We start from the raw sequence: 16552 nt of genomic DNA, 5'->3' as shown, positions 1-16552 counted from the left end.
CCAGAACTGAGGAAAGTAAATTTAAAAAAAAAAAAAAATCCTCAGCTGTAGGTATTTTGCTACAGCAGTACTAATACATTCTATTTTTAGGCATTGGGCCCTTCAACTTTTCTCCTAAGAGCTTTTTTTTTCTGAATTTTTAAAAAATAGTTTCCAGTTCTGACTTTATGAGTGCATTGAAATAAGGATTCATGGCCTCTGAGACATCAAGAGTTTTGTTGTTATTCTTCCTATACACTACACTGTTTTTACCACATTAAAAAAAAAATCAGTTCAGGCTTTTCTCAGATTTCTTCCTGCTTGATTCCTGTTCATATTTAAAAGTGAGGGCCTTAAGAGCTACCTGGAAGGTGTGAATGAGTGGGCGAGGCTTATTCATGGTGAGATTTCCAGTAGGGTGAGCTGTCCTGGATCTGTTGTTGGGGAACCCCTGATGTCAACATCTTTAGATGTTTCCTCATGATAGATTCCCATCTAGAAAACGCTCGTTTGGTATTGTGCAGGGAAGTAAAAGACTGGCTGCCGTCATTCAGGCTTGAGGAAGAAATTCTGCATTTAGTATGCATGCATCCTTTATGTACCTCTTGTTTTGTTTATTAAAACAGACCTCTGCTTTATCCTCTTCAAAGAGGAAATCTGTCTTCTTCTGGGGCTCGGGAGGGGTGTCACCCAGCAGTTTGAAGAGAAGGGCATCCATGGCCTACACTGCTTCTCAAACAGCTTCAACCAAGCTGTCCTCTCTTCTAGTGGTGAGGCCATTAGTGCCTAAGCCTTGATTATTTGGTGGCTTAAACTGGCCTAGTTCTTGGCTTTCTCCAAGAGGTTTCATCAGTTACTAGTACACCTGCTTTGCAACTTTGAAAATGTTGGTGGTATTTCTTCTCATGTTCTATTTGTCCTTGTGGGTTTAAGCCTTAAAAAAAGAAATTTCTTTACTGTGGTTTTAGTGCAGGTTAGAAGAAGGTAAAAGTGTATGTTAATCAGCTATCCTTTTGCAATTCTGTTTCTTCAGGTGAAAATTCTACATCAGATATTTTTCTAGTGTTTGGAGAGTTTTGCAGTTGCCTTCATTTGGAAAAACCACAGGCAGCAGACTGGGCATGCTGAAGCTGAGAGGACTTGCTCCCTTTCAAATCTGTTTCATCCATAGTTCAGATAAAAATAAAAAAATTCTCCCAATCAAGAACTGAGAAAAACTTATGGGAATCTGGTCATAAAAAAAATTTTTTTTGAAAGTATTCAGCATTCTCAAAAAGCTAGCAGAAAGGATTTTGAAAGTTTTTACTGTAAGAAATAATGTTTGAGAAAATAAGCATGTTTAACTTGATTTAAACATTATACATGTATGCAGGTACTATCTATGTATTGAAACATTACATAGCATTCCATTAATGTGGTTTTTATGCTTTTATATCAGCTAAAATTAATTTAAAAAGAAATGAAGACAAATAAAAACACGGACCATTAAAAAAAAGTATTCAGTTTGACAAATAACTTACACATTGTGATAAAATAGCCTCCCAAATATATTTTGGTCCTTATTCTTGAAACCTGAATGTTAAGTTACATGACAAAGGGACATTAAGGTGCTACTCAGCTGACTTTATGACAGGGAGATTATCCTGGATAACTAGTTATCCCTGGGCAGAATAATAGGTGTCAGGTGGATATGATATGCTAAGACTCGACCTCCCACTGCTGACTTGGAAGATGGAAGGGGCTGTGAATGGAAGGCATGCGGGTAGCTTCTAGAAACTGGAAAACTGAAGCTGAAACAGATGCTCCCTCAGAACCTTGTGAACGCTAACTTCTCTGGTAGAATGTGACAGCACCAGTAGGAAACAAATACACTCACTGTAAATGAAAAAAAGTGTGACTTACTAAACTTTGAGGTTTTCAGCAAGTTAATTACTCTGCTCTCTCCTTCCTTACCTAGAGGCAGACTTACATGGAGGTAATGAAGTTTAAGCTTTAGGGTTCTGGATATACAGTTCCCATGGAATACTGGAGTTGGAGAGTATTCTGAGTGAAAGGAAAAGCCAGGTTGCAACCAGGAAGCATTCCTGATAAATTGCCCCAAGAGATTTTGCAAGAAAGATCAGATTATTGCAGCCCCATTTACAATAGCCAAGCTATGGAAACAGCCAAGATGCCCCACTGACAAATGGATCACAAAAATATATTTATGCAGAATGGAATTTTACTCAGCCACAAAGAAGAATGAAATTTTATCATTTGCAAGTAAATGGATGGAACTGGAGAACATCATCATAAGCGAAGTTAGCCAGGCTAAGAAGGACAAAAATCGCATGTTCTCCCTCATAAATGGATTATAGAACTAAAACAAATGCAGTAGTATTATTGTACATGGGTCATACATCAAGTGGAGAACACGCACGGAAGAAATAGTAAAAGGAAAGGAAACCTAAAAACTTGAATGTGGTTGATGTGCCCCCTGTTGAGTAGTGAAAAAAGTAATCTTAAATTAGCAGAGGCCACTACGAGAAGGGGACCAAGAAGTAGCAAAGAGGTTTGGTAGAAATGAACCAATGTGGATTGCAACACACAAGTGCATAGAAGCAACACTAGGAATCTCTCTGTATAGCTATCTTTATCTCAAACTAGCAAAATGCTATGTCTTTATTATCTCTTAAGTTTTCTCTTCCAACAAAATCGGAGAAGAGGGTGGAACAGGTTCTTCCTGCCACCCAGGGGTGGGGAGGTGGGTTGGGGAGTGTTGGGGGAGGTGGTACAAACACTGTATACACATGTAAGTAAATGTAAAAATGATAAAAGAACAAAAAAGGATCAGAATCTCTAATCTCTATTCTTATTCTGAGTAAATTCTCACATTCATGCCTAATTATGTTTTTGTCATTTTCTATTGATTTTTTTTTTTTTTTAAGACAGGGTCTTGCTAAGTTCCTCTGAGTGCTGAGATTACAGGCATGCACCACCACTTTCAGCTTTCTATTAACTTTTATAGGAAACTCCCCCAAATGTATCTGTTCTAGGTCACCAGAAATCTGTATCTGCCTTTCAAAAGACTTTTGCTTTTTAAAAAAGACTTAAAACATTATGACATATATACATAATCATATATACATTATTATAATTATCTTAATCATTGGAGGAAAAGTTGCAGTTAAGATTTAAGTGGGTAACAAAACATCCTAGAACCAGGCTCTTCCACAATATCAAACTTGCCAGTGAGATTTGAAGGGAAATACACCAGTGTCTAGAATAGGGGCTTATTAATAGTTTAAGAAGTTTGTTCAAAATTGTATCTGATCCTGTCATAATCTTAAAACAACAGGGTACATTGTAAAGACAAGGAATGAGAAGAGTCATCTGAGAAAATGACACACTAGAACTCAACTGAATTCAGCTCAAATAAACATTTATTGCATACCTAAGCAAATTGGGTATTGTGCTTTGTCTAGAGTGGTAGGAGTAGCTGGGGCAAGTGTACCCATGGTTATTAGAAAAAGTCATCCTAAACTCCCTAACAGTCTCACCATAATGTGTTTCCATTACATAGAACTTGGGGAGCTACCACTTTTCTTTTTTGTTTTGAGACAGGGTCTCACTATGTACTCCAGGCTGACCTCAAACTCATGATCCTCTTGCTTCCACCTCCCAAGTGCTAGGAGAGTGCTGGATTACAGGTGTGTACCTGTAATCCTTCCAGACTTCCCCTTTTAAAAAATTAAGGTTAAATAAAATATTTTCTACCTCAACTCTTTTAAATGTTCAGCTCAGTGATAACTATCTACATTCACATTGTTGCCCAACCATCACTGTCATACATCTCTGGAACTCTTCACTTTTTAAGACTTATCCATAAATTCTGTCAGATAATCTTTCTTATAAATGGGGGTAATTTACCATTGGACATTTTTTTTTTTTTGTATAATGTTCAGAGTAGCTTACTGCCAGAAACCATTAAAGGTTCTTTAGGTGTATTAACTGATTTAGCAAATCCATGGAGTCTTAATCACTTTAAAGATGAAGACCATGAGGCTCGGATTGGGTAACAGAGGTGGGACTTGAACCCAGGCAGTCTGTGTATGCACTCCTATGTCCTATACCCTCCAGAACATTTTTTGCCAATAAAAATTTTCCTGAAAAATCCACAGCAGGTGGGCCAGTTAAGTATACTATGTCATAGGACAGTGGGTCTCAATGCCCCTTTCTGCTTACATTCCAATGGTTATGGAGCTGTGTCTCATTACTAACACTGGTTGCTTGAGTAACTTGTAATGATGGTTAGTGGTAGATGGCCTTGTATGTGTAATTTGAAAGAATCCTACTCCCCCAGGTGATGTCTTTATGCGCTATTAGAGGTAGGTTGAAACTCTTAAAGAATATTGACTTATGTGAGAGGAAAAAAGGTCATAAAACAGGATATATGAAACATGACGATGGTCTCATTTTTGTAAATATTTGTGTGTATATATGAGAAAATTAACCAAACTGATAACTATTTTTTTATAAAATTTCTACATTTTCTAAATGTAATATACACTGATTTTGTTTCAAGAGAAAAAAAATCAACTAGCCTCCCCAACTCCCACTTTCAGTAAGTAGATCTTTGTGGAGGGTTACTCCAGGAAGCCCTTGGCTAAGTGGTACTCTAGGAGTCTTTGTGTCCCAGGAAACTGACAACACTTGGAAGAGACAGATTTTTTTTTTTTAACCTCGGGTGGTGCTTCAGGGAGAACAAAGGTTTCTGAAGGAGAATTAGACTCTGGAGAAACCTGGCTTAGCCAGGAAGAAACTTGGAGGCAAAGCCAAAACTTCTCATTCTTTGCTTAAATCTAGGAAGAACATCATCCCGTAGAAAACTTTTCCTCCTAATTCATTAGGTTTATATACCATGCTCTCACGTGCTACCTTTTTATGTGATACAGCTAAATGCTCTTTCTTGCATTTGTAGTGTCAGCTATCCTTGCAGTGTACATGACAACTGAAGACAAAGGTAACAGCCCATGGTGTATTCGTGTGTGTGTGTGTGTGTGTGTGTGTGTGTGTGTACTCTTATGATGCAAAACACAGAAATGGGGGATTTGCATAATGTTGATGGGACAAATAGTAACAGTTAAATAAAATATAAAACACTGAATATGCAGAGACAGTGAGGGGTTTGTTTGTTTTTAATCAAGACCCCCATGAAAAAAAATTTGGAGGCTGCTCAAAAAGCTAAACATTGATCTACCATTTGATCCAGCAATACCACTCTTGGGGATATACCCAAAAGACTGTGACACAGGTTACTCCAGAGGCACCTGCACACCCATGTTTATTGCAGCACTATTCACAATAGCCAAGTTATGGAAACAGCCAAGATACCCCACCACTGATGAATGGATTAAGAAAATGTGGTATCTATACACAATGGAATTTTATGCAGCCATGAAGAAGAACGAAATGTTATCATTCGCTGGTAATTGTATGGAATTGGAGAACATCATTCTGAGTGAGGTTAGCCTGGCCCAAAAGACCAAAAATAATATGTTCTCCCTCATATGTGGACATTAGATCAAGGGCAATCACAACAATGGGATTGGACTTTGAGCACATGATAAAAGCGAGAGCACACAAGGGAGGGGTGAGGATAGGTAAAACACCTAAAAAACTAGCTAGCATTTGTTGCCCTTAATGCAGAGAAACTAAAGCAGATACCTTAAAAGCAACTGAGGCCAATAGGAGAAGGGGACCAGGAACTAGAGAAAAGGGTAGATCAAAAAGAATTAACCTAGAAGGTAACACACACGCACAGGAAATTAATGTGAGTCAACTCCCTGTATAGCTATCCTTATCTCAACCAGCAAAAACCCTTGTTCCTTCCTATTATTGCTTATACTCTCTCTACAACAAAATTAGAAATATGGGCAAAATAGTTTCTGCTGGGAATTGAGGGGGTGGGGGGGAGAGGAAGGGGGCAGAGTGGGTGGTAAGGGAGGGGGTGGGAGCAAGGGGGAGAAATGACCCAAGCCTTGTATGCACATATGAATAAAATAAATAAATAAATAAATAAAAAGACCCCCATGAGAGGCAAGATACAAAAGCTGATGGCTTTGTGCCATAAATAGATGTTTGGGCTTTTTCTAGGATATTAAGAGAGACAACACATTAAAGATAATCTAGTATCATTCATTTGTTCAAGAACTTACTGAGCAGCAACTCAGGACAGGTATGGTGCTCTGTGTGGTTAAAAATACAGCTTCTATTTTTTTCCTCTACTTTGCATGGCCTCAATCTCATGTTCTAAGAGGGCAGCATTTGTTTCAGGCAGGATAGAAGAAGAAAAAAATTGCCACCACATGACATTCCTACCTACTTCCTATACCTATATGCAAAGGACATGGACAATGTCTTTATGCTGACAACTGTGTGTAAAGCCTCTGGGCATCTTTGCCACAGGTGACTAAAGGAATGAATATTGAGAGATGACAACTAGTACCCTCTGCCACAAGCATCGATTGCAGGATATCTCAACTTCAACAATTTGGAAATTGGGGTCAGGTAATTTTGCTCCAGTGCATTGTAGAGTGGAGTTAGCAACATCCTTGGCCTCTGTCCATGAGTAGCATCCTAAGTCATGACAACCAGAAATGTCTCTAAGTATTGCCAAATATTTCTTGAGGATGTTCTTTCCACTTCCTGATAAGTACCACTGACTTACTGTGTGCAGGAACTGTCTTAGTCACTGGGAAGTAGACAAAAACTATAAATGAGATACTTTGAGTGACAAGTGTTAAGATGAAAATAAAATAAGTCAGACAGGGTTGGGACATGTAATTTGCTACACATGTACAAGTTCTGAGAGGGGAAAGAATAAGGCTTGTTCTAAGAATCAGAATGCAGGTGTGGTTGGCAGGCAGGGCAGTTTGACAGACAGGAGGCTAGACAGTAGGTGGGAGCCTGGTGAGATCTTAGAAATCTGATCTTATATGAAATGGAAAATAATTGGAAAACTTTAAGCAAGGAATGACAATGATCTACATTAAAAATTAGATGGCTGTTGAGAGTGTATAAATGAGAGGAGTTAAAGAAGATGCAAGACCAGAAGGGGTTGTATTAACAGTCCAAGTGAGAGATGATGGCGAAGAGTTTGACATTGGGAATGCAGAAATAATATTGAAGGAGAAAAATAACTAAGATAGGAGATGGCTAAGGCAATCTTTTATCCATATGGCTAATGGGAAAGACCAAGTGTTGTTAAAGGGTATGTTTTCTACACATCTTGAAATGTAGCCCATGCCTTTACAGATTTGTCCTGTATACTCCTGTACTAGCTTTGGGTGGCAGCTATAAAAAATTACCAGCAACTTGGTAACTAGAGTTATCACATGACAACAATTTTCACGGTTCTGGAAGCCCCAAGTTCAGTTATCAGTTTCATTGGTGTCTGCAGGCCATGCTTCTGTCAGTCTCTAGGGGAGAAACTGTTCTTTGCCTCTTCCAGCTTCTGGGGGCTATTGGTATTCCTTCACTTGTGGATCCATTACTCCAATTGCTGCTGCTGTGGTCACACTGCTCTCTCCTCTTCTGTGCAGTAATATCTTTCCTTTTCCATTCTTAGGATACTTGTGACTGCATTTAGAGCTCACTCAGTAACTAGGATAATCATTCTTCTCATCTTCTGTCTTAGAAGGAAATGCCTCCAGAATTCAGGGATTATGACATGGATATCTCGTGGGAGGTTGGAATTCAGCCTACCACAGTTCCTGAAGTGTTTAAAATCACCTTTGGCTAGAGAAGGAAAGGCTAATAAAGTCACTTGTTTAGAGATCACTGTGAAGATAATAAAATACTGTTTATACTAAATGAAGACATGTTTAAAAAGAAAAATAAAATACTATTTCTATAAATGGATTTTTAAGATTTCTAGGGAAGGAAGGCTAAGAGATGAAAAATACATCAGGGCTTCATGAGCTTAAGACAACTCATTTTAGATACTAAAGTAAATGTCAATGCCTAAAGAGACTATTGTATTCACACATTAGATAACAGACACTCAAATGCATGATATGTCACATGTCAAGAGGGCTGAGCATGGACCGCTCGGTGGGCTTAGACATAGATGGGAGGAGTAGTGAGAAGGCAGTGGACACTGGAATGAGAATGTAGAACTAGACTAATCCACAGAGGCAGGGCAAAGCAGCAGGTTCACGTACATTTAAGCAGTTGTAGTTGAAAAGGGAGTGACAGTGAAGGAAGGTGGAGGCCAGCACCAAGAACTCCAAGAATGGCAAATATCTAGAGATCCAGGCAGGTTTGTGGCATCAGGAGAATATCTCAGGTGGTAATTAAACTTCTGGTTCTAGATTGGGGTTCAGGGATATGAACCCTGTCACTGCAAGTAGAGCCTACTTCCTAAAGTTCTGAGATAAATAACCAAGGAAATAACTTGGGCCCTAAGGAACAAAAGCAGGAATCTAGTTACTCTTACTGGGGTTCACAATAAAGCTGAACAAGCAACAAGGATGACTCCTGCCAAATCTAGTGTTTAGCTAGAACTTTGTAAATGCAGCAGTTTCCTAGAGACAGAACCTTTGGCAGATTTACAAGTAGGAAGAAAGTCTGATAAACCCAAGTAATTCTGATAGAAAGAGGTAAGAATAACAGTCCTGTGTTTGAATTTATATTACAGTCCAAGACAAAGAAGTCATTATTGACAATGTATAGGAAAATAAAATGCAGTGTAACCACATTATGGAATGTATGTAACTACAAATGTGGAATACAATTTTTTCAACAATAGGATTTGCTAAACACCATCATTGGAAAATAAAGTAATAGGAAGAACTATCAAACATAGCTTGTGAGACAGTTTGGTATAGTTTTAAAGAGAAATTCTCTGGTTAAACCCTAGCTATACATGGCAATGTTTTTGGTTTCAGAAATTATAGCTAGTTTGTGAATGAAAATGAGTGATATCCAGGGAACCAGGATACCTGAATTCTCAAATCCTGACCTTGAATCTAACTCCTCTTCATTTTAATTTGGGAAAATGGTTCAAACTTCTGAGGTTTCTAGTTACCTATCTGTAAAATTGAGAATGTTCAGGTATAAGATTCCTCTCAAAGCACTTTAAAATGCTTTAAAATCCTTATACTCTTTTAGAAGTACCCAAATTTTCTCCTTGCTATGCAGTATGAACAACTTTGAGAACTACTGTGTTATCCTTACTTATACAGTACCCCTTATTTTATTAGTCCCATTGTGGAGATGAGGAAATGGAAGTCTAGCAAACCTGAATAGCTTGTTCAAGATCACATGGTGAAACATGGTGAAGCTGGTTTATGATCTTGGTTCTGTGCATTTTTTCCTTTTTTTCTTCTTCTGACTTTACACTTGATTTCTATAGAGTTGGCCAAGGTCCCAAATACTCAGTATCTATGTATTTATCCATGTAGCTCTCACTTTGATATTTCTAAGTCTACACTTTAAGCTGTCATTTGTTCAGTTCTCCATCTCAGCACTATCTTTCCTTGTTATTTATGGTGTTGTCAGCCCATATGGTCTAACTCCCATTTCTTACTCCTGTTAAATGTCTCCTTCATGTCTGTTTTTTAGCAATAACTCCAGATTTTTATCTGAAATAAAATATATACTTGCTCATTTCATCCACTTTATAATGAAAAAAGTACACATGAAGTTGGTAAAGTACACAAGGAAATGTTAAAATTATAATAAACAACAGAAGATGAAACAAAGACTAGAGAATTAAAAATTCAAATTACTATTTTTGATTTTCTTTTATATTTAGATATTCATGAGATAAGGAAGTAGATTTTCATATTCAAACACTGAAAACAATCTAAGTCATATTATTACAATGACTATCTTTAAATGAATATTACAACGGAATACAGTATTTAATATTTAGCTTCCAGAATAGAGAAACATCTCAGAGAAACTGTGTGATATGTATGTTTGAGGTGATATTTGCATAATCAGTAGCTCTCACAACCACAGAAAACCATCTCACTGCTTTTTGGATATGTCATATATAAAGTTTTTAAGAATTTCACATTAAAAAATAAGTTCAATTCAGATATGACAGTTATGCAAACTCTATTACTAGATGACTCTGAAAAGGTAGAATGCTTATCATGTGTTACTAAAACAAATGTCAATAAAAATAGTCCAACAGGTGCAGAAGCACAGCAACAAAAATATAATTATCAATATAGCTATCTTACTAGAGTAAGCCATAATATCATCAGGCTTAAAAAAAAAAAAAAAAAGCTAAAGCCATTGTTTTAATTGTTCTGACTGTTCTCTATAAATATAGTTGCTAATTTTGATCATTTATCCTTATTTAATTTCCTGTGAATAATTTTGCTGATACTGAATATTATCTTCAAACACATAACCATCATAATCATATGATAAAATAATTATTACTGAAAACTCATTAAAGCTTTCAAGGCTATTAACGGTTTCATGCAACTTAAAAAAATCTAATTTTAGAAGTAACTGGCTAATGAATTTTTTTTTTATTGGCAAACAGTCATTTACCAATGTTATTAGCAATATGTAAACATGCTATTTAACATGCTTATATTTTTCTAAAGAACTGGAATACATACTTTATATGTGAAATATTATCAAACATTTTGATATTGTTACAATATATAGCCTATGTGTGGCATTAAAAAAAATTGGCAAGCCATAGTGCATTTTTCTGAATTGAATTTTAAACCTTCTAGTGACTACCCTGATAATAAATTTATCATCTTGACACAGTGCATTGTAATCTTCTTTCATAAAGTTCACAGGCCTTTCTTATTGCCTTTTCCTAAACGATTCTGTAAGAAAAAATAAGACAGCAAAGAGTGAGAAACAGATTCATAGATACAACAAGGACTTAAAGAAAACCCCTTCTGTGTCTAGTTATTAATTTTAAGAATAACAAAATGTGAAAGGATGGATTGAGAGAGTCAAAGTTTAAACCTATGAAATTTTGAGTTTTATTTGAAAAGAACAGGGGAAAAATAATATTTTATAAGTTCATTTTTTCTATGTCTTAATCTATTTTGCTTTTGTTTCATGGATTACCTCTAGGAAAACAAAATTTTTAAAATTCCCCTGCTGCAAATCCAATTAAGATTGTTGGCAAGGAACGAATGAATGGAAGCAAAAACCCAGCTGGGGTGGCTTTTCTTTTCTTTTTTTTTGGTTCTTCTAGAGCTGGCTTTTCACATTATGCTTCCCTGACTATGCTATAAAGATGACTATAATATAACTGAAACTAAAGGAACTTCAAACTTCACTTGAAGAAAGTAAATGCTTGTATCAAGGAAAATCCCATAAAATGGAATTTCAGAACATTACTGATTTTATGTAGAAAGTTCATCAAACACTTGTTGGGGCTGTACACTGATATTTTCAGAAAAACTTAACATTAACTTTAAGCAAACAAAAAGATAGGATTAGAGGAGGTATCTGGATGGTAACATACCACCTTTATACTTTTTTTTTGGTAGTACTAGAGGTTGAATTCAGGGCCTTGAGCTTGCTAGGCAGGGGCTCTACCACTTGAGCTATACTCCTAGCCCTTTTTACTTTAGTTATTTTTTGAATAGGGTCTTGCTTTTTTGCTTGAGCCAACTTGGACCATGATCCTCTTATTTATGCCTCCTACATAGTTGAGATGACAGGTGCACACCACCATGCCCAGCTTTTTATTGGTTGAGGCAGGGTCTTGCTAACTTTTTGCCAAGGCTGGCCTTGAACCCTGATCCTTCTTATCTCTGCCTTTGAGTAGCTGGGATTACAGAGTGGAGTCACCACACCTGGCCCACTTTTACATTTATCCATAGCTGACCACTTTAGATAAAAATCAAAGCTTTGATGGTGTTATTAGGATAAGTCTCTTAAGTGAAGGGGGATTTTTTAAAATGAAATTTAAAGCCTGGCAGGTGCTTTCAATAACCCCTAGTCAGTTACGTCTTTTTCTTTTCTAGAAGAGAACCAGGACAAGTAAGGAAAGCCAAAGATCATGTTTTGAAGGGACTGTTTTCTAGTATTTATTTAGGGTTTATAATGGGGAGGAGACCAGATTGAGAAATCCAAATGGATTTAAAAGATGCAACAAAATGAGATTTGATTGCAGAAAAGAAGCCAGTTTTCTCCCTTTCATGTATTTCTTAATGTTTTAACAATCCTTTACATTGTTTGTTTCATTTAAATTTACCTCAATTATATAAAATTGAGAAAGTTAATGTTTACTAAGGAACTTTAAGATATAATTAAATTACTAAGATAGGTTTGACAACAGAAGTAAAATTCATGACAATAAACTAAATTCAGCTTTTTACTATAGATGTTCTACAGTATCTTTTGGTTCTTCAGAAGGTGAACATCAGAGACTCATTTATAAGATGGCTTCATTAAATGACATTTAAGTTCAGACTCATACAGGTTTTCATACTGGACACATTGTGGTGTAGGTAGGTAGATGGGAAAAATGTAATCAATTGAGATATAACAAATAGCATTTTAATGCTCTACAGAGCTTTTCTTGATTAAAAATATTTAAAAAGCTTTCTTGCATAGGATCTGGCTTGATGCTCATAAGGTATAATTCTCATTTAAATATTGAAGTAGCCAAGGTACATGGATGTCAGATGGTTCAGAGGGTTACAAGAGTTGAGATATTTTAACCCTTGAGCAGGTATTTATTATAGGAAGTTGGTTTTACAGGTGACAAGTAGGCACACCAAACAGGGTGGTAAGGTATCTTAATGATTACCAACAGCAGAAAACTACCACTACTCCTTGGGCTGAAGGAACAAAACAGCACATGGTTAGGGAGCACATGCATGAGGGACAGCAAATGGATGCTGCCTAGTGGGAACTGGGACCATGAAGGGAAGAAACTGATATCATGAAATAATGGCACCTAAAGCAGAAAGTAGGAGAAAGTCTTCCTACTTTCTGTATTTTACTAGTGCCTCTCATCAGCTCAACTTGCCCAGAAGTCAGAAAGCAAGACAGTCTGGAAAATGTATGTCCCTGAGATGTGGAACCACAGCTGTATTAAGAAGAGAATGGATGTAAGAACACAGTCTAATGACCAGCACAGACCAAAGAACCTGGTTAAGGATGGGGTTTCTGGAGAAAGATTTCTTGTCTTTTAATTTCAGCTTTAAATGTTATCACTTTCTAGCTCAAAAACAGGGGTAAATAATATAGCATCTCTGATTCTCAACTTTTTTGTCCACAAAAAAGGATATTAAAATATTTTAAATTATTGAGTTGTCATGGGGAGTAAACAGGACAACACATATGAAGTCAGTAGCCAAGTGCTTTGTCTAGAGTACACTTTTGAGTAAATGTCATCTATTAAGTATTTTAAAAATGGGATACAAGTAGAAATTAGATGAAGGCATAAATGTACTATCATGGAAACTCATCATAGTTGAGTACTCCCTGACCTCACAAACAGAAGGCAAACAATTTATCCAGGCAAGAGGCCTTGGAAGCAACTTCTTTACTTTCCATGGTGGATCTTGAAGATGACATGGACTAATTCTTATCATGTCCTGAGAAGGCCACAAGTTTCAGGAACTCTGCTTTACAGATGGGAAATTGGTAGTCTTACAGAAAATCTAACCATCTACTCCAGACCGGGTGAACTAAGCCCTCAGTGTCCCGGGACTAGTGTACAAAGGATATCCACCATTTCCTGGGCTGCCATGTCTTTTTCTTGCTGTTGTCAAAGTAGGCTAATTAAATCGAACATGCAAACCAACTGGGAATATCAGATTACAAATGTGTTTTGGATTGCTTCTTGAAAATCTAACTCAAGGTCAAAGTAGCTTGTGAGAAAATGTCATTTTTTCAATAAAACTTCTACAGAGGAAGTAATCCTGATGATGATGATAATCATTTCTTGAGCACTTACAACCAGCCAGGGACAGTGCTAAGCACCCTTCACTGGATTGTTCTCTCAATAATCCAGTGAACAAGACATCATTATTGTTCTGATTGTACACATGAAGAAAATGAACCCTGATGAGAAAACCTCTTATAATAAAAAGCTAGTATGAGGCCAGGTATAGGTATTCCAAGACTGTCTATGAGCATAGTGCCTATGTGCCACATGCCAATTCTGCTTCTGGAATGCAAGTGTCCCACAGTTTTCCCCACACATGATCAAGGTGTAGCTGCGAGGGGCTGGAGTTTAGCTCAGTGGTAGAGTGCTTGCTTAGCACGTGTGAGGCCTTGGGCTGGGACCCCCTGCTCTGGAAAAAAAAAAGGTGGGGAAAAAAGTATGTCTGGGAAATCAATTCAGGTTAGTGGCTGGTAACTAAAGAGAAGGGGAACACAAGCCCAATATGGATGAACATTTGGAATAGACTCTTGTTGAACTACAGAGGAGGAGGAAGAAAATCCATGGCTCAGATCTGAGTATGGCTTTAAAGTAAGTTTTCTTGTTTTGTTTCTTATTTTCTTTGGAGGTAAATCAGATTTTGAATGCCATAGTCTTGTCCTAAGATATCTAAAACACCAAGATAGAACAAATAGTGTGATGTGGTACTTTATTTTTTGCTGCAATGTTTTATTCTTCCTTCATCTTTTGGGTAAATCTGACTTCTTAAGTCATTTAACAAAGCCAGGATTAAGTGCGTCATCTCGATTTGAGAAGGATAAGTAATCCAAATAGTTTATTTAAATAATTATTGTTTCAAAAAATTCAAGTACATAAAGCGCATGTCACCTACCTGAAGTTCTGAGTGTTCTTTCAGAAGTCGGTCATATTCTTTTGAAAGTCTCTCTGACTGTGTCTTCATACTCATCACATCATTTTGTGCCTTAAAAAGGGCTAAAAATACCAAGTAGAATTTTATTTTGGAAGAATTTCAAACCAACAAAAGTTGCAAGACTATAAATAGAGAACTCCTGTGTAGTTTTTATTCAAATTCACCAATTGTTAATGTTGTGCTACATATGTTACTATATGCCCTCTCTATACACACAATTATTTTCTTGGATCATTTTGAGAAGAAGTTGAAATTGCAGACAATTTACTCTTTCATACTGATTTCCTAAGAACAAAATATTTTCTAATGTAACTACAGTATCATTACTAAATTTATTAATATCAACATTTTAAATCTAATCATCCATATTCCAATTGTGATAAATGACCCAATTATGTCTTTTTTTTTTTTTTTTTTTTTTTTGCAGTACTCAGGGCTTATACCTTGAGCCACTCTGCCAGCCCTATTTTGTGATGGGTTTTTCTGAGACAGGGTCTCGTCTCATGGAACTATTTGCCGGGCTGGCTTCAAACCACAATCCTCCTGATCTCTGCCTCCTGAGTAGCTAGGATTACATGCATGAGTCACTGGTGCCTGGCTTTTTAAAGTTTTTTCTCATTTCTAATGCAGAATATAGAATACAGATCATGCATTGTATTTAGCTGTCATGTTGCTTTAGTTTCCTCTAGTCTGGAATAGTTCCTCAGTCTTCCCCCAGCAGTCCTCATCTTCTGTGACACTGAGATTTTAAAAAAGGCCACTTTAAATAATATTGTTCATTTAGGTTTTTTCTGATATTTCCTCACGACTAAATTTAGGTCATGCAATTTAAATAAGAATATGAAATAAATAATGTTTAATGCTTCCCAGGGTATCCAGAGACCAATCACATCCAAAGGTCCTCTAGTCCTCACTGTTTTTACATTCTTTAGTTATTGTTTTCTTGTAACTTAAGCAATATATGGGAAGATAATTTAGACTATGCAAAATCCTGTTCCATGTCAAAATATCTCCCCTGTATTTATTATCCAGTGATAATTCTTGCCCAAACCAGTCTTTATTATGACAGCGGCAAAATGGTTTTCCAATTTCACCATTCCATCCATATTTATCAGTCATCATTCTTCCTTTTTTCTCCATCCAACTATCCATCTGTCTGTTCATCCATCCATTATGTATAAACTCCTAAGTTCCTATTTTTCAAAAGCTTATTCATTGCTATATGTAATTATCTTGATATTCAAATTTCTCTAGGTTTGGCTAATTAGAACTTGTTCAGGCTAGTGCCTAGCCCCATTTACTATATCCCCATCAGTTTTTTTTTTTGGTAAGTATTTCTTTGCTTTCTGGCACAATGTTCCAGCTACTTTCTCTGGCTCAGCTGGGACTCTGGCACTACAAAACAGTTATCAGAAGGGTCTGTTTCTGAAAAACCTGAGAGAAAAACCATTTTTTCATTCTAAGAGACGGACAACTATATTCTTGCAAGAATGGAGACAATCACTTTGTATGCAAAATTGAAAGTATGAACTTAAAAGGTTTTACCTCAGGATAATGACATACAAAAATGTCTATATATTGGCCAAGGAAGTACAGTTTAAGTCAATAGATTCATATCCTTAGAAATAGAAAAAAAATATGACAACATATTGTGGAAAAAATCTAATGAGCAAAATATGTAGAAGGGAAGAGTAGCCTAATATGGGATAAACAGATTAAAGTCATTATACTTGAAATTTTTCTTATAGAGCATTTAGAAATTACTTTTC

At 36.5% G+C, this 16552-nt stretch overlaps 1 protein-coding gene across 4 annotated transcripts in view; it reads right to left on the bottom strand.

The window, feature by feature from the left end:
* Positions 1-10634: 10634 nt before the first annotated feature.
* Positions 10635-16552, bottom strand: part of LOC109688497 (B cell receptor associated protein 29) — a 38759-nt gene continuing 32841 nt past the window's right edge. For all 4 annotated transcript variants that reach the window (XM_074064986.1, XM_074064988.1, XM_074064989.1 and 1 more), the window contains 2 exons: positions 14745-14845; positions 10635-10823 (listed from right to left, as the gene is read on the bottom strand). In XM_074064986.1, the coding sequence (XP_073921087.1) occupies positions 10788-10823; positions 14745-14845 (137 nt within the window). In that variant the 3' untranslated portion in view covers positions 10635-10787. The remainder of the gene's footprint in view (positions 10824-14744; positions 14846-16552) is intronic.

Source organism: Castor canadensis, chromosome 2 (assembly GCF_047511655.1).
Source record: "Castor canadensis chromosome 2, mCasCan1.hap1v2, whole genome shotgun sequence".
NCBI classification, from domain to species: domain Eukaryota; kingdom Metazoa; phylum Chordata; class Mammalia; order Rodentia; family Castoridae; genus Castor; species Castor canadensis.
This window is presented reverse-complemented; position numbering and strand designations above follow the sequence as displayed.